Genomic DNA, 23,489 nt, shown 5'->3' on the forward strand with positions numbered 1-23,489 from the left:
AACCCTAATTTCAGTAGCCAATTCACATAACAAAAACCCCCAATCTAATTTAATCTTACATGAAACCTAAGTATTTTAATTCAAATTGGGGTTTAATTGACCTCACAAAACGCCCAATTTCAATTACTCTTACCAAATGCAACATAATCACGCAACGAATTGCCAAAAAATTACAACAGAAATCACGAAAATTGCTAGAGAATTAACGACAATGGCTTACCTATTTGATGCTTGTTGTCGAGGAGTTCAATTGATTGTTTGATAATTAGAGGGTTTGGGATTGTTAAGGTTGCCCAAAAATACTGATTTGTGAAGAAAATCGCAAAAATTAATCTCCAATCTGCAAGAATTTGGTGTACAAATGAAGAACTAGGTTTAAATAAAAGGGAAATCGAGAGAAATTTGGGAAAAAATCAAAAACTAGCCGTTATGCTGGGCCCCACAAGCGTTTTCCGTCACCTGAGTTCAGATGAGGTGGTAAAACTGATGTTTAATTTTTTTATGAGGTGGTAAAGTAAATGTTTTTTTTTTGGAGGTGGTAAATTCGACAAAGTCATTATTTGAAGGTGGTAAAAATGAAAAAACCCTAAATTTTTAGATAAAAATTGATTTGGGTGGCTTAGATTGATCATTCACATATTAACGATCAAGATTCAATTTGTTAAATTAGTACAGTCGACCGTATCCGACGACTACACCAGAAATTTTGTACCCGGTAACAAATGGTGGCAGTAGAAAGGCGTCGTGGTGAATGGAGAATTTCATGATCACATCTTCATCTTTTACCAGACCATGGTGGTCTTGGAGTGCTCGGTTAGTAATAACTAACTAACTTTCCTGCAGCATTTTCTTTCTTTCATCATAACTGTTATTATTGTTAGTGTGTGTTTTTTATACATGGACTCACTTATGAAACTCTAAGGCAATAACTCAATCTAAGCTTGCTTGTAAGAGGCTAAACCTCGATGTTGTTTTTCCCTTGATAGTTTGAATATTATTGGAGCCTCAAGACGTTTTCTCAAATAGTTTAAAAAATTGTTGGGTTCTAATAGATAATGCAAGTAAGTTGAACTCTAATTTCACTCTCTTTCACATTAATTCCTATCCAATCCTATGTTTAAACTTTTCATTACACTAATAAATCACATGATTAATTAAAAGAAAGCTAATTCTGATGATGAATTTCTCTTTGATATGCTGAATTTAACATTTGTACTTTCGATATGGCTCTCAATTCTTTATGCTTCTACTCCATATCAGGTATGCCTTCTTATCCGTACTTGTATGCCAATGAGATCATATATACCTTGAAGAATAAACATGCCTCAGGAACCTATTAAAGCCGATATGATTGGGATTATTTTGTTAATCATTAGCGTTATTTTTCTTTTTCTCCAAATAATTACTAATGTTTGTTGTTCAGAAAGTGAAAGACACAATCTGCTGACAGAATCTTCGAAGGAGCAGTATGAATTGGTAAGAGCTTTTGAATATTTTGAGCACTCATCCATGCTAAAAGTTGATCTAATAATCTATATTCAGATTTTGCATTCTATTCCCCTACAAAGAATTGAAATTTTTCTTGAAGAATTTTCGTTTAGAAGTTAAGATTCAAGAATGGTTGTGTCATTCTGGTTAAGAAGAGGACAGCAATCACAGCAGCAAACCCTTTTTGCGGCACAAATGTCAAACAGTATGTTGATACAGAGCTAAAGCAGGACAATCTTTAGTTGTACAATTCTGCTAATGAAAATTATATACATGTGGATGGTAATTCATTGCAAATCTCATCCATTTTTGGAACAAGGTCTTTGTCCTCTATTCTATTACACCCTAACTATTTGCTTAAATCACAGTATTATTAGCTTCTTGATGCAACAATACTCTGAACTTACAAACGACGATGTCTTACAATATCTTTAACTTTCTATAGTTCCGTAAAGCTCCTGAAGGATCTCCAAGAAAGATACAAGCGCAATAGCAATTTATGGAAGTAATGTCATACATAGTACATTTAGATGACAACATCAAACTCGTTGGTTAGCCTTTATTTGGAATAGCAAAATGTACTGCAGAATGTGCCTACAGGCCAACCCCGCGTTAAAAGAAATTGTGTTTGAAACTGAAGAAATTCCAATGAAAATCCTAAAATGTTAACACTCTTTTTATGCAGGTAAGTGCATCTAAGAAGCATTGCTGATCTCTATCTCAGTAACACATGCGTTTCATTGCAAATAAACATCTGCAATGCCGGGATCACAGGTGGTCAGATGGCTGAGGCTTCAGAACAGGCTTTTCCGAACTTTCCTTCCAGCTCCTGGAGCTTTCTACATTGAGAACTTAGCCCCTTAAATGATGTGTAGTTCAATTCGTATTTATTTTGTGAAATTTAGGCTCATTTCTATATTACGCGGTTGATGTTTCTCTAAGATCCTGCAGTCCTTGTAAGTATGGCTCCCCTGTAACTCTGTAAGTAAGATGCATGCATATTGAATAGCCCATGTAACAAATTTAATGATGCATGTATTCAACTAATGCAAGATAAGAGTAATATAGTCAAAGCCTTGGATGCTTTCTAATATTTGTTTTTCTTTATCTTTCTTTGAGGGTTGATGAGATTCCATAGGTGCTTCAAATTAATTTGAGGGAGATCAATTATTTTCTTACATGACCAAAAAGCTTGCTCTAAAATGACCCATATGATTTATATTCTTCCTTTATTCCCCCATTTTCTCTCTACGACGGAATACGATAATCATACATCGAGACAACTCTCAAAGCACGTGGTATGATTCACAAAGCATGAATTATTGTATGAATAGTAATAATCTATTTTACGATGTACTACTATTTTCTTTAAATACAACACTTTTCATTACATGTTTGGTAATACATTATTTCAATTAATAAAATATTTTAATACTAATACGTTAAAACTATATTAATTGGATATTAATAAAGTATAAACCGAGATGAAACTAACATAATCTCATATGACAATATTTTTCCTTAATTGTAAATTACTCCGTAACAATCAAAGTAGGAAAAATTAATAATTTGAATGTAAAAGTCAAAGTGTTGCAATTAAAAGAAAACGGAGGAAGTATTAAAATCATTATTCATGGTGTAGCATTATAGTCTTTTCAACTTTTATTTATTTATTAATTAAATTTATACTAGCTGAAAGGGATTTTTCTTCTCATTATTAACTTATGCTTATCTTTGTTGAATAAAACAAACTTATATTAAACTAATTGTTAGATTTTTTTTTTATTTTTTTTTTTTAAGTTCATTATATTTACAAAATATATTATTTTGAAATCATATCAATCAATCAATCATATCGTTTGCAATTTCCTTATTTGTTTTATTAATAAACATGAAAGGCCAAAAATAGTAACGATACCACAAAATAATTTTATTTTGAAAAAGCCAAAAAAAATCCAACCAATCAGAAACATTAGCTTAGCCGTTACACATAAAAAATTCTCTAAAGTTAGAGGTGGACCCAACAGCATAAGACAAATCTGAGCCGTCAATTCATCATCACCCACCTTAATCACAACAATCAACGTTCCACAATTTACCACGTCATACACCCAAATAAAATATCCATATTTTTCCAACAACAAAATCCTCTATATTACACACCAAAATCAAATATCATAATCATATCAAAAATCTGACATTATTTTGATATTTTCTCTCTCCTTTTCTTTTCACTTTAATTTTTACCAAAACCTTTGTCGCCGGAGATAATGAACCGCTGCATCGCCGGCGTACCATTAATCGTACTCTTGCTTTTGATTACAGTCGTTGAGAGCCGTCAGATTTCTGACGAGTTTATTCGATTGCCGTCTGATCGTTTTTCATTACTTGATCATGCTTTTCCTCAAATTGACGCCGTTGATGATGATTCTGTTGGAACTAGATGGGCGATTCTGATTGCTGGGTCTAATGGGTACTGGAATTACAGGCATCAGGTTATAATTTCATCTTTTATTTTCTTTTAATTCAATTTAATTTTTAAATTTTTTGAATTTGTTTGGTGAAGTGAAGTTTTGACTTGGTGTTTAATGTAATTTTGGGTTAGATTTTTCTGGGTATTGATTTTTGTTGGAAATTATCAACTGGGTATTGTGAATTAGCTGTGGATTATTTGTTTTTAAGTAATTATGATTGATTATGGCAAGACTTGAACTTTGTTAATTTTTTTTTAGTAGTTATGTTGCTTTGATTGTCATGGTGACGGTAACTTTCTTGGTATGTATATAGAATTGAGGGGCAGACCGGGTAGTGATGTAGATGGGATTTGATATCGATTAGTCGGGTAATTACCGAAGACTTTACCAACTTAGCTAGCTGGCATTCACCTCGAAATTGATTTTTGGAGGAGGGTTTGTGTTTGTCAATGTTTTTTGGCTTGGAAAGCATAGTGCTATCTCAGAATATAGAGTTACCTGACTTACCTCTGGTTTTAGCACTTAATTGGCATGTGGTATTTGAAGAAGTGCTACATTAGTTTGGTATATGATGTATGTCATGTATCTATTGCACCTCAAATGGGAAATTCTATTTGTGTACCTTGCTTAATTTCATTGCAAGGCGTTAGGAGGAGGCATCAATCACATAATATTTTTGTGCTATTTTGGTGTTTGGAAGAAATGGACCTTGCTTAATTTCATTGCAAGTTCACCTACTTAGAAATCGTGTAGTGATGGATATCATAAAATGAACATAAGGGTAAGTGTCATGGGCTCGTGGCCAAGTGGGAAAGGTGGGACCTTGGACCTCACAAGTCACAAGTCTAAGGAAATAGATTTCTAGTTCCTGCAATGATTTTCTTCGAACGTTTTTATGGTTTGAATTTGTTGTAGTACCATAGGATTAGCTACAAACTGACTTCTCATCTATCTTGAAGTGTAATTTGGTCTTTTTCAATGTCTAACTCTATGCTTATTAAAGAGTGTGAGTTTATTCCTAAACTTGCTTGTGTGATTGTAATGTACCACTGTGCTTGTGATTGATTTTACAATTTTCTAGAGTTAGTTAGTGGATCCTATCCTAACAATCAGCTTATTGTTGCTAAATCTGTTGTCCAGGCTGACGTTTGTCATGCTTACCAAATTTTGAAGAAAGGTGGTTTAAAAGATGAAAATATTATTGTTTTCATGTATGATGACATCGCTTATCATGAGGAGAATCCGAGACCCGGGGTCATCATCAATAATCCCTATGGAAGTGATGTCTACGCTGGAGTCCCAAAGGTTTTCTCTAGTTCACCCTTTCCATTGTCACTTCATGAATGTTATGAAGAATTTAATCTCATCTGCTTGATGTGGCATGGCAGGATTATACTGGGGAACATGTGACTGTCAACAATTTTTTGGCAGCGTTACTTGGTAACAAAGAAGCTATTACTGGTGGCAGTGGAAAGGTGGTGGATAGTGGCCCTAATGATCATATATTTATCTATTATTCGGACCATGGTGGTGCTGGTGTGCTCGGTTAGTATTTTGATCCTCATAGTTCTCTTGCAAGTCATACTTTTGTTGTTTGTGGAATCTGTTTGTTTTGAATGTTTATATTATAAATCTCTTACAATATCTTATATTGTACTACTATAGCTTTTTGAGTGTTGAGTATTTACCGGGAGTAACAGCATATTATGGAAATTATTGTGCGGCTAGTCTCTCTTGGCTTTTAGGTGCTTTCATGTTGTCTATTTGACTTATCCTTACAAAATCCTTCTTCATATAGTAGGTAGTACATTGGCAGGTTCTTAAATACATGTGGAATTGAACTCCTGCTGTTCTTATGCCATGCATTGTTTAGTACTAGATCAATGTGAGCACACAATGATTATTTAATTATATGAAGATTTATGGTTTTACAAGTGCAACCATTTGAAGATGAACATACCCCTAGGACTGTTACTTGTCATGTTCAATTTCATTACTACTCCATATTGTTGGATCCTCACCAATGTGCTCAATCAATTTTTATCATATTGTTTCTTGTGAAATAATGGATTTCAACACGTTGTGCTTGTTCAGGTATGCCTACAACTCCATTTCTCTATGCTGATGAGCTGATATATACATTGAAGAAAAAGCATGCTGCTGGAACCTATAAGAGCTTGGTGAGGTTATCCTCCCCCTGTCCACCACCTACCCCCCCCCCCGGTACACACACACACGGAAAAGAAAAAATGATGAACAGCTTTTCTTTTTCTTTCTTTATTTTTAGTATTTGTTGTAGGTTATTTGCAGGTTCCTAGATTCCCTATATACCCTTGTATCTTCCATCAATCTTATTTGGGTTCTCATGAACTTGGAATCTGTGAAATGTCAGGTATTTTATGTTGAAGCCTGTGAGTCTGGCAGCATTTTTGAGGGTCTTCTTCCTGAAGGACTTAACATTTATGCTACCACCGCGTCAAATGCTGTAGAGAGTAGTTGGGGGGCCTATTGTCCTGGTGATTATCCTAGCCCTCCTGCAGAGTATGATACATGTCTGGGTGATTTGTATAGTGCGGCTTGGATGGAAGACAGGTATTATTTACACTTGTATCTGTTATACAAAATCATGCATAATTATTAGTGTATACCACAGAATGACAGTTTCCTTCCCCTTCCCGGCCTCTTCAAATTTGGAGAATGGGGGTGGGCTGGTGGGGATCCTAACTTTATACTGATACTGATCAAGCATGAAACTGCTCCTGTATGCATAATTTGCCATGTTTAACAATCTAAGTTATGTAATAATGTAAAATATTATACATAATACAAGTGATCTTGAGACAACAATTTTGGACATCAATGTGAAATAGCTAATATTAGATAAATAGTGAAAATTATTTGTGTAATTCTTAGAATAAAATTATTTATTGAATAAACTTTGCTTGGGTCTAAATGAGAATATGTCAATAGACTAAGTTCAGAGTAAAATGACCCTAGGAAAATGAAGTGATTTGTGACAAGATTGAACTCACCCCGATTGAGGAAAGATGCATGAAGTAGGTTCACTATCACACACCAAAGCGTCACACGCCAAATGATAAAGCACACTAATGCCTAGCAAGTTGGCACAGAAGATCAATATTAGGGCTCTGTGTAATTCTTGGGTCATCTCAATGACGCATAACCTGATACTTCAGAAAACAATAGCTCATTACTCATAAGGGAAGTAGGGGATAGGGTACAGTCATCTTTAGCTGTGTGCATTAGCAGTTTCTAGATAGGTGAAGGAAGGTCTGAAATATCTTTGGAGGGTGGCTACTGTTCTGTTTTCATTCACCAGTTTGGCTCTCTGCGTGCAAGAACATGCTTAATGATCAAGACTGGAGGCTAAAAACCAATTAAATCAGAACAGCACACATAGCACACACCAGCGCAGATTGATTTACATTTGGACTTAAGTTTATGTCCTGTGAAGTATATTAGTATAGGTTTAATACTAGCTAGGGACATTTTGCAGGCAGTAGAAAATTCGTTCTCAAGGCTGAAGAAGGCACAATATTGCTTTGGACTCGGAGTGTCTATTTCGATAATGCTTCATGTAACATGATTTGACTGTTTGACCTATGCATAGTTGTATGTATGAAATGTTCAGCATTGTTTGCTGTTGATTTATTATTTAATCATTCCTACATGTTATTGTATGTATAGGAGTATATCATTCACATCTTGCCCTTTTTTCCCTATCATTCAATATCTAGACCCTTGTCTCAATAGTCATTACCATATCCCCATATTTCTGTTTCTGAAATTTTATTTCAAGCCTCATGTAAAAACTTTATGAGTGAATTTTTCTCTTTACCTTCCCTTCTCTTTCTTTTGGATGGTAGCAGTTGAATGTTGCAATATCATATTTAGATTTCTAATATATTATTCTGTGAACACTGAACAGTGAGAGCCACAACTTGCGGACCGAAACCTTGAAGCGCCAATATGAACTGGTGAGAACTCATGGGTTTTACAATTGGATTGGATTACCTTTTACATTGTACGTTTCAACTATCATAGGATTGAAGTGCACAGTTGTGTCTAGCTAAAGGGCAAGTTTGGTTTTTTCATCGTTATGAATTTAATATGGGGTGGGAGGGGTGTTGATACATGAATTTAAAAATACTTTTTACAGATTTTATTTCTAAGAATTTTAAGGAGTGATAATATTACATTTGACTTTCAAGAAAAATTTAAGGGTAATGTTATTCCTGGTCATTTCAGGTTAAGATGAGGACAGCCAATGGAGGCTCTTATTATGGCTCTCATGTCTTGCAGTTTGGTGATAAAGTGCTTAGCAAAGACAAACTCTACATGTACATGGGTACAAATCCTGCTAACGAGAATTTTACATTTGTTGATGATAACGCATTGCGCCCAAGGTCCTCTAAAGCTGTCAACCAGCGGGATGCTGATCTTGTCCACTTTTGGGAAAAGGTTCTTGTACTTTATATCTTTTACATACAAATTGTTCATTTCATATGATTTTTAGGTGGATACATGCTTAACTGGTACAGTAGTACTGTATTGTTGTGGGATAAAAGTACAAACAGAAAAGCCCTGAAAATTGGTTTGACCATGTATTAGTCTTTAGTCTTGTTAAAGTAGTATTTGTATTTCGATATTTATTATTAAAGCCTTAGAATTTTCGTATTTGACCTGTGTTCACTTGTTATTTGCTTCCTCTTTGTGACTTTCACAGTTTCGCAAGGCCCCTGAAGGCTCTGAAAAAAAGATGGAAGCCCAGGCACGGTTCGTGGAGGCAATGTCACATAGAGTTCACCTAGATCACAGCGTTAAACTTGTTGGCAAGCTATTGTTTGGAATTACGAAGGGTCCAGAGGTCCTTCAGACTGTCCGGCCTGCTGGGCAGCCCCTTGTTGATGACTGGAAATGTCTAAGAACACTGGTATGACCTCTGAAATACCTGTCTATTTTTCATCATTGAAAGCCTTTTATTTCCAATTTTCCATTGTTTAAAATCACTATCATCTACTTGAAATTGTTTTGATATTTTAATTCTTGTCAAGAACCTTTTACACCTTTGTTTGGATTGAAGGAAATGGAGGGAAAGGAAGGGAATAGAAATTGAGGGATAGATAATCTCTCATTTGGATAACAAATGAGGAAGGAAGGGAATTGGAGGGGAAAGAAATGGAGGGATCAAATTGCAAGAAATTAATCTCTCCAACAATGGAGAGATTTGGAAGAGAAACTCTTCATTCTTCTCCTCCCTCCCCTTCCCTTCCCACCCTTCTCCTCCCTCCCTTTCTTTTCCTCCCCCCAAATCTATCCAAACACACTGTTAGTTTAAGAAATTTGATTAAAGCCCCAACAACTGAAATCTAACTGGGGGAATTCCTTTAACATCATAATATACAGATTAAAACTTTTGAGATGCATTGCGGATCTCTATCTCAATATGGAATGAAGCACATGCGCTCCGTCGCAAATATTTGCAATGCTGGAATCACAGCCGATCAGATGGCTGAAGCATCAGCACAGGCTTGCCCTACCGTTCCTTCCAGTCCGTGGAGTTCTCTGCACAGGGGATTCAGTGCTTGATTGGTTGATCCTGCTGCATACTAACAAAGCCAGAGCAATGTACAAAATGATAGAAAGGATATGAATATGCGAAAATTCACATTTGAGGAACTGTCAATTTACCTCAAAGGTTCCTCTGTATCCCCACATTCCTTGTAAAAGCATTTCCTGTAAATATACCGTGCCTGCTTACTGAATTTTATTTGGAATGTAAAAGCAGTGTTGTTAATGTTGAAATTCATCTAATCACATATCCTTTAAGGGGGTGTTTGGTTCGGAAAATGGAAATGGAGTGGAAAGGAAACAAATAAGAGAGGGGGAAATGAATCATTTAGTTATTACCTTTTCATTTGTTTGGCTTAACCATGGAAAAGTTATTTGTTAAGAGGAAAGTAAGGGTATTTGTTACCCCAAATTATTGAGAGGTAACAAATGAGGGGTAACCATTACCCTTAGGTAATGGTAATTGTTACCATGCCTTCAAACCGAACACACGGTAACGATATCGGTTTAATCGAATACGTTTCCAATCCAAAAAATATACTAACCAAACGCCCCCTAAGTCTTGATACATATTGAAACACTAAAGAGTGAACCTTTATGCGAGTTATCCACTCGACCCTACCTTTGGCGCATAACTCATTCCCACAAAGAGGAGAGTAAAATCCCTTTCTAAGCTAGGTCATTTTTGGGCATGTCAGTTTCATGTTTCATTAAGCTTTGTTTATGTTTTAGATAAAGTTCTAGTCATTTACAGTATGTTTGGATAAATAAAGGGGAAGGAAAAGAAGGGGAGGGAGGAGAAGAGGAGGGGAGAGAAAGGGAGGGGAGGGAAGAATGGTGAGTTTTCCTTCCAAATTTTTCCATTGTTGAAGGGATCAATTTTCTACAATTTAATTCCTCCATTTCTCTCCCTTCCAATTCTCTTCCTTCCTCATTTGTTATCCAAATGAAAAATACTCCATCTCTCCATTTCCCTTCCCTTTCTTTCCCTCCATTTCCTTCATCCAAACACACCGTTAGGTAGGGTCTGTTTTGTAATTGAAATTGATTTGGCTGCCATGGAGGGAAGGGAGTGAGGGGGTTTGTGGTCCATTCCACTATGAGGTATGATTGTAGACTACATCAAATTAGATTAGATATTCTTATTTTCATTTGCTTATTGATGTACTTCATGCATATATCTTTAATTCCACATTTGCAAAAACTATGGAAAACTAAAATAAAAAATAAAAATTAATTAGTTTAGAAGGTTTTCTCTTATATATTACATACGTACTCATGTACAACGAAGGTTAAAGATCTATCAGCTCTAATAATCTGATCAAATTTGACCAAATATTTCAGTCTGACTAGACTGAACTCTAGAAAATGACCATCTTCCATAACACCTTAATTCAAATGAGAAGAACAAAATTTGAATATGAAGGAAAAAATCTCTCTATTTTTGAGGACCTGTTATAGTTTACCTTATTTCCATTCAATTCAGAAAATTTTAGATAAGATAATTTAAAAATGGAAAAAGATATATAAGAAGCTAAAAGTGGAAAAAATAGACAATAAACAAACATTTATTACACTAATTTGCTCGAGAATTGTCGATAAAATTTCCGACTTAATACTAAAAAAAGGAAGTATAGTAGGGCTGCATATAGCGTTACACTTTAAAAATAAGTTCAGATAGGAGATAAGATGATAATGGTTATTCAAGTTCAAATTACAAATAAAATAAGTTTTAATAAATTCACATAAATTTAGGGGTTTTTTTTTTTTTTTTTTGTGTTTAGAGAGCCACTAGGGCGGGGGTGATGAGAATTGATCTCAGGATCTCCTGGAAATCGAGAAAGAAGTTCTAACCACTTGAGCTATCCCTTACTCTCTCATATAAATTTAGGTAAGTTTAAAGAAAATATTATATAAAATAAGTGAAAATCAGGTAAATGGAACACAGACTGAAAGTTCGATACACATATTATTCATATGGTCAAAATAAATTAATTTTAAACATAAATGATTTATATAAAATAAAAAAATTAACAATGTATGACCTAGTTATATTCATCTCAATGTAATTTTTCAAGTTTTTAACTTTTTATAATTTTCACTAATACAAAGTCAGAGATGTTATGATCAAAGATATGTGTTGGAGATGGTTTTATTTATTAAATTAAAAAATTGTATTATAGGTCGTGAAAAGTCAAACGAGTCAAAATTTAAAACACCAAAGGTTAATAAAAAAGTAACATAGACTTAATGAGAATTGAGAGAACAGACACAATATAATTAGGGAGAGTAAAGAGAAGGCAAAAGTGTGTTGCAGTAAACACGATCCCAACACTTTTTCTATTTTAGTCTTACGATACTTGGAAAAAGAAAAACTTACACCTCGTTCAATACTATTAAGAATTAGAATTAGACAATTGGAGAAGGCTGGTCTCGAGACCAAGTATATTATTCATGCACCCTCGCCCAAACGACAGCGTTTCACTCTATGAAACGTAAATAAGAGCTTACGTGACGTGACGTTACCAAGCAATGTGTTGTCAAATCAGGTATAAATACCTGTTTTAAAATATAAAAAAAAAAACCCAATATTCAATTTACTACACCGCCATAACATTTTCTCTCTCTAACCACAACTTTCTCATCACTATAATTCCTCTAAAACCTCCATAAACATTCTCCAAAAGCTTAGAAATCACAAAATTCATACGTAATCATGGATATTAGAGAAGAAATTTGATGGCGATAACACAGTTTCTGGAAATTAGCGTAAAAAATCAAGGTTATTTTCAATTTTTCGCTAATTTGAGCAACGAATTTCACTCTAAAATGTAAAATTATGTCCAATTGCACTCTAGATTTTGTTAATTCACCATTTTCTCTCTCTAATCGTCAATTTCACTAACTATTAGTTCAATTTTAGTTGATTTATTTAGATTTATGTACATTTAAAATGTTGTTTGGTTTATTTGAATTTTTGTACATCTATCTTGTGCAGAGGAGCACGAATTTCGTCTTCAATGCCTCAATCAAAGACCAAAAATGACAAGATTAAAAGGTCGTAAGTTATTTCTACATGATTTTATGTTTGGTTCAATAAAAATTAGGGAACAATTGAAACCTTAACTTTTTTTTAATTTCAGAGAGAAAAAAGCAAATTCACAGTGAGAGAGCAGAGAATTGTAAGTGTGTTTCAATTATTTTGTCGTACAAAATTAGTAGAATTATATGAAAGCTAAATGTTCATTTTATGATAACTAAATGTTCATTTTTGTATCTTACAAATAGAGATGACCATGATGATGTACCTCTTATTAATAAACTTAAAAACAAGCGCGAAAATCCTTCCCATATAATAGATCTAGCCCTATTAAATTATATCAGATCAATTGAACAGCCAAGTAATTAAGTTATATAATGTTCATTTTGATATTGGAAAATATTCAATTTAATTTAAGAAAAAATCAGAGAAAATATTGATGTTCATTCTCATTGTTGATGATGTTCATTCTCATAGTTGATGATGTTCTTTTGGTTTGAAAGCATTTTCAATTACTTTTAGTACCTTTTTAATATGATGCTCAAAATAAATATAGTTAATGTTCATTTTCTTATAGTACCTTGTTTGGTGTTAAATGATGCTCAATTACTTTTAGTACCTTGTTAATATGATGTTCAAAATAAAAATAGTTAATGTTTATTTTCTTATAGTACCTTGTTTGGTATTGAATGATGCTCAGTACCTTGTTCATATGATATTCAAAATAAAAATAGTTGATATGATACTAAATAACTTATAGTACATTGTATGGTGTTGAATGATGTCGTGTTGGAGATGTAGGAGAGGGTGTTTGCCCTTGGAGTTGGTGGAGGGGACACCATGGATGGAGTAGGTGGTAAATCTGGTTGTAGGAGAGGGTGTTTGTTATTTGAACTATGTTCATTAGCAAAAAATCAGAAGTTCATTTTTAAAGAGTGAGGGGACTTCAAAATGATGTGGAAGATAATGATCATCATTATCTTCAAAATGAACTGCTGAAAAAAATAATTTGTTCATTTTCATAGTTGTGCAAGTTCATTTTGTTTTCAAAGCATGTTCAATTTACTAAATCAAATAATGAAACAATTAAAAATGTTATAAGATATTCAATGTTAAAACAAAATGTTTATTTGTATATCTATTCAATCTTTATTAAAACTATGCTTATTAATTTAATATCAAATGATCATTTTTTTTTAAATAGGGAAGTGACTTCAAAATACAATAACAAGTTGAATATATATGCAAACTTCAACAAGAAAATGTACTGTTGTAGGAACATTAAGGTATCAAATTGTTAATGGATGTTCATAATAATCAATGTAGATGTTCATTTTCCTATTATGCTCATGAAATGATAAAAGTATTCAATGTGTGTTCATTTGGTATTAGAAAGATTTTTTTTTTTTTGTTCATTTTCATGCATATAAACTGATGTTCATTTTCATAAAAATGATACAGTCTACTGTACACCAATAAATAAATTTTCAATAGCATAGATATTTATTTTCTATTTATTACTACAGTATTTAAGAATATTTTATTGGTGTTCATGTTGAATATTATTGAATGTTAATGGTTGTTCATTATTATAAAATAAAATTTAAAAAAAAAAAGAAAGAAAAAAAAAAGAGCACTATATATATATATATATGATCCACTAATCACAAATACATAGATGTTCATTTCCATATATTGGATGTTCAAAATCATAAAATTGGATATTCATTTTTGTATTATGCTTATAAAAGTATTCACTGTGGGTTCGTTTAGTATTAGAAATATTTTTTGTTCATTTTCATGTAAATTGATGTTCATTTATATATAAAATAGAGTTCTATGATAGATAAAAGAAATTATATGGTCCATTAAACACTAATAAATAGAGGTTCATTTTCATATGTTGGATGTTCATTTTTCTTTGATTTACTATTTAAAAGTATTTTATTGGCGTTCAAATTGGATATAATTAGGAGTTCAAAATTTTAAAAGTGGATGTTCATTTTCATATTATATATGCTCATAAAAGTATTCAATGTCTGTTAATTTAATATCAAAATTTTATTTTTGTTCAGTTTTATATAAAAAGGATGTTCATTTCATTAAAATTAGGATCCAACAAATTTTGTCCAACCAATGTAACAGACCCACACCAATAAATGTTCATTTCTCATAACTTGGATGTTCATTTCATCAATAATTTCCTATTTAAGAATATTTGATTGATGTTTAGTTTCATATTCATAAATGTGTTTAAATTCATATTAGTTAAAGTTATTGTAAAGTCCTCAAATTTTTCATTGTAATAAGTGTTTATAATTTTATATGTAAATGTTCATTTTCTTATTATGTTCATAAACTTAAAACAAAAATATATAAAACATACAATTTATTGCTATTTGTTTTTGTGATCATTTGTATTCATTTTCCTATCACTTAATGTTTATTTATTTAGTATTACATGTTCAATACAGACCATGTAATATTTTTATAAATATGAAAAACATATAAATTGCCCAATTCAAAACATATACTCCGTAATATTCAATCAAAAAAGCAAAAAAATTTAAATCATTCAATTAAAAAAAAAACCGATCATTTATATTATACAAAATAAATAAATACAAAAGAAAATTAAAAATTAATATAAACTCAAATTCATCCATTAATTATCAAAGAATTTAAGGTGAAGAATCAACTTTTAATTCCATTCATATACACCATCGGAAATCACATTTTCAAAGATGAAAAATCAAAATATAGAAGATGACCATAAGAGAGAAAAATAGAAAAGAAAAGGGAAGAGAATGATAATTGAAAAACTTTAAGTTAATTGAAAATAGAATTTATCCAACTGAATGAAAACAAAATTACCCAACTGAATTTCTGAGTGATGAGCAGAATTTAATTAGATGTTAAAAAACTACAAAACGGCGCGCTTAAAGGAAGGAGCACCATATACGACGCCGTTATAGTGGAGGACCAACCATCCACTGTAACGGCGTTATAGTGGAGGACCACCGTTATAATTGCTGGTCTTGAGTCTAGGTAAAAATTTGCGAGGATTAGAGGCAGAAAATGAGTCGATTGATTCGAGGCAAGTCCATTTTGTTCGTATCATGTTATGTTAAAGAGACTCTTGGATTAGGTATCAGTAACTACGGTTAGTAAATATGATTGCAGGTTGTGCCTTGTGTCAGGCCCACGTGCTTTAATATTAGCTAGGCCTGACCAAAGAGTTATGTGTCGTGTCATACCATATATGCTACCTGTTTCGGGGTTTTCTGATGTCCTGCGGGAGAGTTACAATTCCGAGACTGGAACCGGACGTCTGTACCTGCAAAATAACGGAGACTCCTGGGAGCTCCGCCTCCAACGGTCAAGTTAGTACCTGATTAAGGAGTAATTAACGCGGAAATTAAAGTAATAAGGTCTCTCTAGGTGAGAGTGTTTAATGTAGGTAATCTGCTTTGTTAGCGAGATCAGCCGGTTATTAGTGTGTTCCGTAATGTTTCTGTTCTGTTCTGTTCCCCCCCTTAATGAGGATTAAGGGAGGTATTTATAACCTTGGGAAACGTGCCCATCCTAGGTTTAGGTAAACCTAGGGCCGATTGGGCTTCCCTCGGAAGTTGGGCCTGGGTGGCCGGTTTTCCCATTTGGCATGGGTGGACACGTGGCGTGTCTCAATTGGTCCGTAGAGGACGTATCTGTGATTGACACGTGGCAGGCTCCTATTGGCCTACGTGGAGGACACGTGGCGGAACCTGGTTGGTCCACTTGTTAGACGGTGATTGGTGGATAAAAATCCCCTAATCATTTGCCCCTCACAGGTGGCACGTGACTGGTCACGTGTCACCTGTGACAGGTGCCGCACGGTGACAGGCGACGGCCTGCTACAGGTGTCACCTTGCAAATGGCCGAGAGATTTTCCCGCCCAAATTTTGAATTTGGAAGCGACCCTTCGCCTTCTCACTTTGCCTATATAAGGAAGTGCTGACTTCGGTCATTTTCACATTTGAGAACTTTGCGAGAACATTCGGACCCCTGAACTTGCTCTGACATTTCGGACCTTTTCTGCCTACCGCCTGTTCTGACAAGCCGACTGCACAGGATTTTCAGAACTTCATCAACCGTCACTCGTTCAGGTAACTGTCAGTTCTCTTACTCTTAATTTTTCTTTTTATTTTTTTGAAATGGCACCACGGAAGCACACGACACGACCTAAGTTAGTGATCAGCCGGTCACCGGGGACGGCTGAATCTAGGACTAGGAGTGCCGCCTGCCCTTTTCTGGACCCATCTTTGCCCTTTATACAAAGTCCGACTGTATCTGTGTCTATGCAGAACGTGATGGCCAGAACAAAAAAGACTGCTATGATCTCAAACTCGGACGGCTCCTCCCAAAGGTTGCTCATTAGTGAAACATCTGACCAGGCGCCAGATGTAGAAGTGAAACGAGGCGGCTGCCAAGCCGACAGTTCTGAGAGAGGGTCAAGGTGGTCCCTTCCCATTTCACCGTTGATATGTCTAATTTTCCTCCTGCTCCTTCTAAGGGAGAGGAGGCGGGCCCCTCTGGGAGAGGGGAGGAGTCGTCCTCTTCGGACTCGTCAGAGGACGAGTCCGAGTCCAGCTCTTCTGGCCACGCTTCTCCAGGCTCAGAAGAAAGAAACAGTTGCCTACAAGAGGCGAGGCTTTCTCATGCAGTTGAGAAGGGGGGCAATTGGGCGGAGCCGTCCGCCTCTTACAGAGAGGAAAACACCCCCTACTACTGCACGGTACCCCGGGGCCGGATCGCAGCCATGCAAGACAAAGTGGAGAGCTTTATAGCTAACCACAGAATGGGCCCCGAATTTTTACTGTTCGTGCCGGATCCAGAAGACACTGTCGTCTGGCCGGCTGGTACCAGCTATGATGACGGCTGCTTTGGCTGCTATGTGGCGGCCATCAAAGCTGGACTGCGCTTCCCATTACATCCGGCTGTTCAGCGGATTTTAGATGGGTATGATTTGGGATTATGGCAGTTAGCCCCCAACTCTTGGGTAAACGTACTCGGCTATGTGGCCGGGTGCGAAATGTACAGGGTGGAGCCAAGCTTTGAGGCTTTCGCCCATATGAACTATCTCAGCCGGACCCCTAAGTCGGGAGGTACCGGCTGGTATCAATTAACAAGCCATAGGGGCTACCTCATGACGAGAGGTAAGGCGAACAAATGGAAGGATTGGCGGAACACCTTCCTTATCATCGAGGGTTCAGACACGGAGCTGAACAAACGCTTTAACAAGTGGAATAGGGATCCGCCTCTTCTCGCAGGCGGCCGCAGCATGCCGCCTGTTCCCCCAAAGGCTAAAAAAGAGATCCTAGACAAAGGACTCTTCAAAGTAGAGACTAGGGTGAACTCTACTTCAGGGGTACGAGAGCAAGTACCCCTAAACTGCGTCCCGAGCTTCAAGTGGCTCTATGACGAGTACTTTTTGGCCGCCTGTGGCCTCAGCAGTCGGTGCTCTAGAGGTAGCCGGCCTGACAAATACTCTGTTTTTTCACGCCTTGTTTACTTGGGATTTTTACTAACTTTGCTGTTTATTTTTTGCAGCTGACGCCATGAGTAAAATAACAGCATCCAAGACTGCGGCGGCCATGTTGCGGGCCTCTCTCATGCAACAGTCTTGTACCGACTCCCCCAACAAGGGGGCACCCTTGGTAGGCTTCGAAACTCTTCCTCTTTTAGGAGTTGTCTTATGCATATACTAACTCTCTTTTTTTTTTTTTTTTTTTTTTTTTTTCAGTCGGGCACTCCAAGAGCTTCTTCCTCGCAACAGCCGGACCCCAAGGCCCGGAGGACGACTGTTGCAAGCTCTCCTGGGTCTTCCAGGAAAACAGTGGCGGCTGAGAAGCAGCCGGCCACTTCTTCTAAAACTCCGGCGGGGCCGCCTAGAAGTATGGACAATTACTTGTAAAAACTTTTACACTTGCTTCCTTCTTGACTAGGTCTAACTTGCTTTTTTACGCTTGATGCAGCCGGCCCTCAGGGGCCTGACTTGGTAGAGGTAGCCAAATCCATGATCAAAGTAGTTCCTCCATCTGAAAGGGAGGCGGTCAGGGGTGTCGGCACCCTTGACCTTGATGGGATTGCAGGGGTCCTTGCTGAGGTATACTTTTTGAGTATTTGAATTCCAGGACGCCTGTTATCTTTTTTGTTTGGAAACTGACGCCTATTTTTTTTTGTACTTAGGCCGTGCTCCGAGTTAACGGCCTTCGCAAGCCGCTTGATCGGAAGAACAAGGAGGTAAAGGCTGCAAAATCTATGGCCGCCTCTGACTGTGATAAGGCAATGTTTCAAATTGCCCAAAATGAAGTACTGACCATTGATATTCTTTATTATCAGGCGCAGGCTACCGCCGCTGTTCGGGCTCAGTTAGAGGCGGCCCAGAAGAAGAATGACGAGCTGGAGGCGACCATCAAAAATCTTAAGGCCGAGCTGAAACCTCTTCGCCTAAAAATGTACTCTTACGAAGCCATGGAGAAATCCTTGGCAAGCGTAAAAGAACGCCTGGTGAGCCAAGAGAAGAGTCTTACCCAAGAGCTCTCGGAAAAGGCCGAGCAAGAGAAGAAAGAGCTCGTCCGGGAGATGATGGAAGACTCCGCTCAAATCCAGCGCATGACCTGGGGCCGCCTGTTCCCCAATGCCGACTTTGCCTCTTGGGAAAGAACGTACCGCTAGTGTTCGGAAACATATAATCAAGAGATCCTGACGGCTGCTGAAGAAGAGGCGTTGGGAGAAGCGTTGGAGGAGGAGGAGGAGCCGGTTGTGGCGCTTGTGCCACTTGGGGGTAAGGCATCAAAAAAGGATGCAGCTGAAGCCGAGTCCAGCAAGAAGAGTGCTGACCAGGCGGCAGCTGCTAATACTGAACTGCCCCCTTCTTAAGCTTAATGTATTCTTTCCACGGCCTGCGTGCCGTTTGCTTTGTATTTACCCGGCCAGGGGGCCGGGGCTTTGAATATTTTGCTGGTCTTTAATGACCGGCTTATTTTTAATGAATTTTTGTTTGCAATGAATTTTGTCCAAGTATTCCATATCTAATATCCCATTGTTTACTAGACCGACTGTTGTACATGGCCGAACGTTGCAGACAGGTACGGATAGTTAGTACGCCGCCTATGCCCCTGGACGACTGGTTGTCTGTTTCCGGGATAGACGATCAGTCGGCCATTTATTCAATCGGTATTCGAACTATTTTGTCTGGATCCTTTTTAGGCAGGCGTAAATAGAGTATTACCTAGTCGCCAAGGAATTGAGTAGTAAAGATAACAAGCGGCGGGTACCGGTTGTTTCCCTTTATTGCCAATGTTGTTGCTTTTAACTCATAATTTGTTAACCTAGCAAGAGTAGTGGTTGAGAGCCCCTGTTTATTAAAAACAGGCGGACGACTCATACCTTTTAGGCTCCATACTAAGTTTGAGTGACTATTAAGTTAACATAGGAGTTACTTAGTCTCCGTCACAATCTAGATTGAGTAGTAGAGGTACCAGGCGGCGGAGGCCGGCTGATCCCCTTGATTTGCCAATGTTTGTTGGCTATTAACTCAATAGGTTACCTAGTAGGAATAGGGGTTTGAGTGCCCCTGTTTGTTAAAAACAGGCGGACGACTCAAACCTTTTAGGTTCCATACCAAATTTGAGGGAGTGACTGAGTTATCGTTGGAGTTACTCAGTCGCCGTCACTTTTGTTTGAGTAGTAGAGGTACCAGGCGGCGTAGGCCGGCTAGACCCCTTGATTCGCCAATGTTTGTTGGCTATTAACTCAATAGGTACCCCCTGCATTTATCCCAAGTAATACATGCGGTCATCTGACTCAGATGTCAACTGCTACCACTGGTTTGGTTAGTGATAGAGTTATCCTTGTCTCAAAAACGGCTACGTGGTTGCCCTTGGGGACAGTCGTATAGGTGCCGTGTAATTAGTTTATAGAACAATGTTCCACCCAAAAGGGAGCTGCTCTCTGCGACGAATTTCATCCGGAGGGATGCCGTCGGACGCCTGCTATGATGTTGGGACAGGTCGTATTAGTTTTGTAGATTTGATCAGTTGGCTTGGCGCCTGGTCTGATCATTCGGCCTGTGGCCTTGGTAAGTTCTTGGTGAACGTAGGTGCTAAATAAAAGAAGGGTAGCCGCCTGTTAGGCACAGGGTCGGCCAGGCCCTAATCTTTTTAGCTAAGTATTAGGGGGGTGGCTATGTGCTTGGAACCAGTCGGCCATCTTCTTATGGAGAGTAGCCGACTATATGCCCAGGCGACATGCCCCTATTGTGAGTGAAATACTCAATGGAGAGTAGCCGACTGTAAAGGTACAGACGGCATGCCCCTCTGAAGATAGAGTGTAAAACTCAATGGAGAGTAGCCGACTGTAAAGGTACAGACGGCATGCCCCTCGTAATACAAAATTGAATAGTAAGTGCAAACTTTTATTAAGTAGCTCTTTACTTTACATCATTCAAAAGAAATATTTTTTAAGATTATCTACATTCCAAGTTCGAGGCAACGGTTGTCCGTCTGGTGTTTCCAGACGGTAGGTACCGTCCCTGACTTCCTCATAGATTCGGTAGGGTCCTTCCCAGTTGGGAGTTAGTTTGCCAGACTCATTAGCCCTACCAACTGCTTCCATTTTTCTAAGTACAAAGTCCCCTACTTTGAGTGGACGCCTGTGTACTTTTTTGTTGTATGATCTAGTCATTCTCAGGCGATAGATCTCATGGCGCAAGACATCATTGCCCCTCTTTTCAGGAAGTGAGTCTAATGCCAGGCGCATGGCTTCCCAGTTTGCCTCTTCGTCATATAGCATTACTCGAAGAGTCGGCTCGTAGTGTTCTATTGGAAGAACAGCTTCCGCACCTAATAGTGGGACCGCCTCCTGAGAAGCCGCCTGCAATGGTGTAGACGACTGCATCATCTGTATCGGAGCTGTCGGCCTGTTGATTCTTTTTGGCCGACAGCTTTTTTGAGGAAGTGTTCCCCGTAGATTTCTTGACATAAGTGTCAAGATCACCTTGCTCAGCCAGGCGGTCTAGGTACCGCATAAGACTGATGCAGTCATTGGTGTGATGACCAACGTCATCATGATAAGCACAGATTTTATCTTGGTTTCGGTTGTTTGCAGAACCCTTCATGGGGACCGGCTTCTCAATTGAGATCCGTCCCTTAATTTCTTTTAGGATAAACTGGTTATCCTTGTTAAACGCATACTTTGGGGAGTATGGTTTGAATTCTTTTTTCTTTTTCTGGGCCGGCTGTTTAGAGGAATCAGCCGCCCAGACCTCTTTTCTTTTCTCATCTTTGTTTGACGACTGTTTCTGTCGTCCTTCTCTTTTGTCGAACCTTTTCCCGTCCGACTGTTTTATCGTACACAGATCAGTCGCCTGTATATAGGCTTCTGCTTCAATCAAGGCCTCTTGAAGAGTCGCCACCCTTTTTCGAACCAAATCAAATTTGAAGGTAGACCCGTCTTTGAGACCTCTAAAAAAGTCGGTATAAGCTACCTCATCCGGTAACCCTTGAATCTGTATTCTCATCAGGTTAAACCGCCTGATGTAAGAACGAAGCCCCTCCTTCTCGCCCTGCTGAATTGTTCCCAAATCAAGGGTCGTTTTCTTCGCAGGGATGTTCATGGCGAAGTTGGAGGCAAATAAGTAAGCAAGCGTCCTGAAGCTATTTACACAACCAGTCGGCAGGTTGCCGAACCATTGCTGTGCGATTCCTTTGAGAGTCGCTGGGAAACACTTGCACCAAGTGGGATCATCCAACCCTTGAAGGTACATCAGGTTGGTGAATGCCATCAGATGGTCTTCTGGGTTAGTAGTGCCGTCATAGGCGCCTACTAGTACATTTTTTACTTTGGCCGGCTGAGCGGCGTCAGTAATTTCCTTGGAGAAGGCCGACGGCTGTTCACCAAGTCTAAGCAACCGTAGCTGCCAGTCCATAGGTTGGACGTTTTTTGCTGTAGGTCCACCAAATGGAGGTGGCTGCATAAAATACTGTTGTTGCGGCACAAATGGTAAGTTTGGTACCGCCTGGGCACTATGAAAGCCGGACTGACGGGAGGTGCCGCCTGACTGACTCTCATGGTACGACTGAGTATGCCTCATCGAGGCATTTCGCAAACTGTCTTGAAAGTTTGAAGTAGAAGCCGACTCTGACAATCGGTCACTCTTCTTCTGTTCTAGCAGTAGCCGAGCATCTGTGAATGTTTGCTTTGACCCGTCCGCCTGAATATGACGAACCGGTTTCCTATTTCCTGTAGGATAACGGAATTTTGTGAAATCAAGGGCAGGTGGCTCCCGCTTCCTAGATTTAGGATGAGGAGTCGCCTCTCGCCCTTGAACTGGCTTCCTCTTCAGTGAAGTGGAGGGTTTCTTGGCCGACTGCTCCTTGACTGAAGCAGGCGGCTTCTTGTTGATCAACTCTTGAATCTCTCCCTTGAAGTCCCTCATGAAGGTTATGAGTTCGTTCCTTGTGATGGGAGCAGACCCATCAGTCGGCTGTTGCTGAACAGGCGGTGCGCCTGCCGGCTCGCTTCCTGTTTGAAGATGCTCCCGTTCCCTCCTTTCGGTATGACGGGTACGTCGGGCCCTTAGGGTCCCGTCTGAAGCTGTATGAGTTTCAACTTCAAATTCACTTTCGGTGTCATGGTCCGACTGAACTTGAGGGTCGTTTAGGGGACGCCTCTCTTCAGGAGTCGGTACAGACTTGGATGCCATCTCTGAAGTACTCTCCCCACAGACGGCGCCAAATGTTTCGGGGTTTTCTGATGTCCTGCGGGAGAGTTACAATTCCGAGACTGGAACCGGACGCCTGTACCTGCAAAAAAACGGAGACTCCTGGGAGCTCCGCCTCCAACGGTCAAGT

The 23,489-nt window shown here is 38.1% G+C and overlaps 1 protein-coding gene and 1 long non-coding RNA gene across 2 annotated transcripts; both read left to right on the forward strand.

The window, feature by feature from the left end:
• Nucleotides 1–3,660: 3,660 nt before the first annotated feature.
• LOC110684537 (vacuolar-processing enzyme-like) lies at nucleotides 3,661–9,833 on the forward strand. The gene is made up of 9 exons (XM_021860977.1): nucleotides 3,661–3,983; nucleotides 5,103–5,267; nucleotides 5,351–5,507; nucleotides 6,057–6,142; nucleotides 6,355–6,554; nucleotides 7,912–7,960; nucleotides 8,232–8,444; nucleotides 8,710–8,916; nucleotides 9,390–9,833. The coding sequence occupies exons 1-9, from the start codon at nucleotides 3,759–3,761 to the stop codon at nucleotides 9,570–9,572; spliced, it is 1,485 nt and encodes a 494-aa protein (XP_021716669.1). The 5' UTR covers nucleotides 3,661–3,758; the 3' UTR covers nucleotides 9,573–9,833.
• Nucleotides 9,834–11,696: 1,863 nt separating this feature from the next.
• Nucleotides 11,697–12,612, forward strand: LOC110684532. Its single transcript, XR_002503762.1, has 2 exons — nucleotides 11,697–12,336; nucleotides 12,553–12,612. It is a non-coding gene; the product is annotated as an uncharacterized LOC110684532 (long non-coding RNA).
• The last annotated feature ends 10,877 nt before the right edge of the window (nucleotides 12,613–23,489 follow it).

Source organism: Chenopodium quinoa, unplaced genomic scaffold (assembly GCF_001683475.1).
Source record: "Chenopodium quinoa cultivar QQ74 unplaced genomic scaffold, ASM168347v1, whole genome shotgun sequence".
Classification (NCBI taxonomy): domain Eukaryota; kingdom Viridiplantae; phylum Streptophyta; class Magnoliopsida; order Caryophyllales; family Amaranthaceae; genus Chenopodium; species Chenopodium quinoa.

What these genes read in the sequence shown, in the direction of transcription:
- LOC110684537 (XM_021860977.1), top strand. Translation starts at nt 3,759, where the DNA reads ATGAACCGCTGCATCGCCGGCGTACCATTAATCGTACTCTTGCTTTTG. An exon ending in ACTGGAATTACAGGCATCAG is followed by an intron (nt 3,984 to 5,102) that starts GTTATAATTTCA and finishes TCTGTTGTCCAG; the next exon opens with GCTGACGTTTGTCATGCTTA. An exon ending in TCTACGCTGGAGTCCCAAAG is followed by an intron (nt 5,268 to 5,350) that starts GTTTTCTCTAGT and finishes GTGGCATGGCAG; the next exon opens with GATTATACTGGGGAACATGT.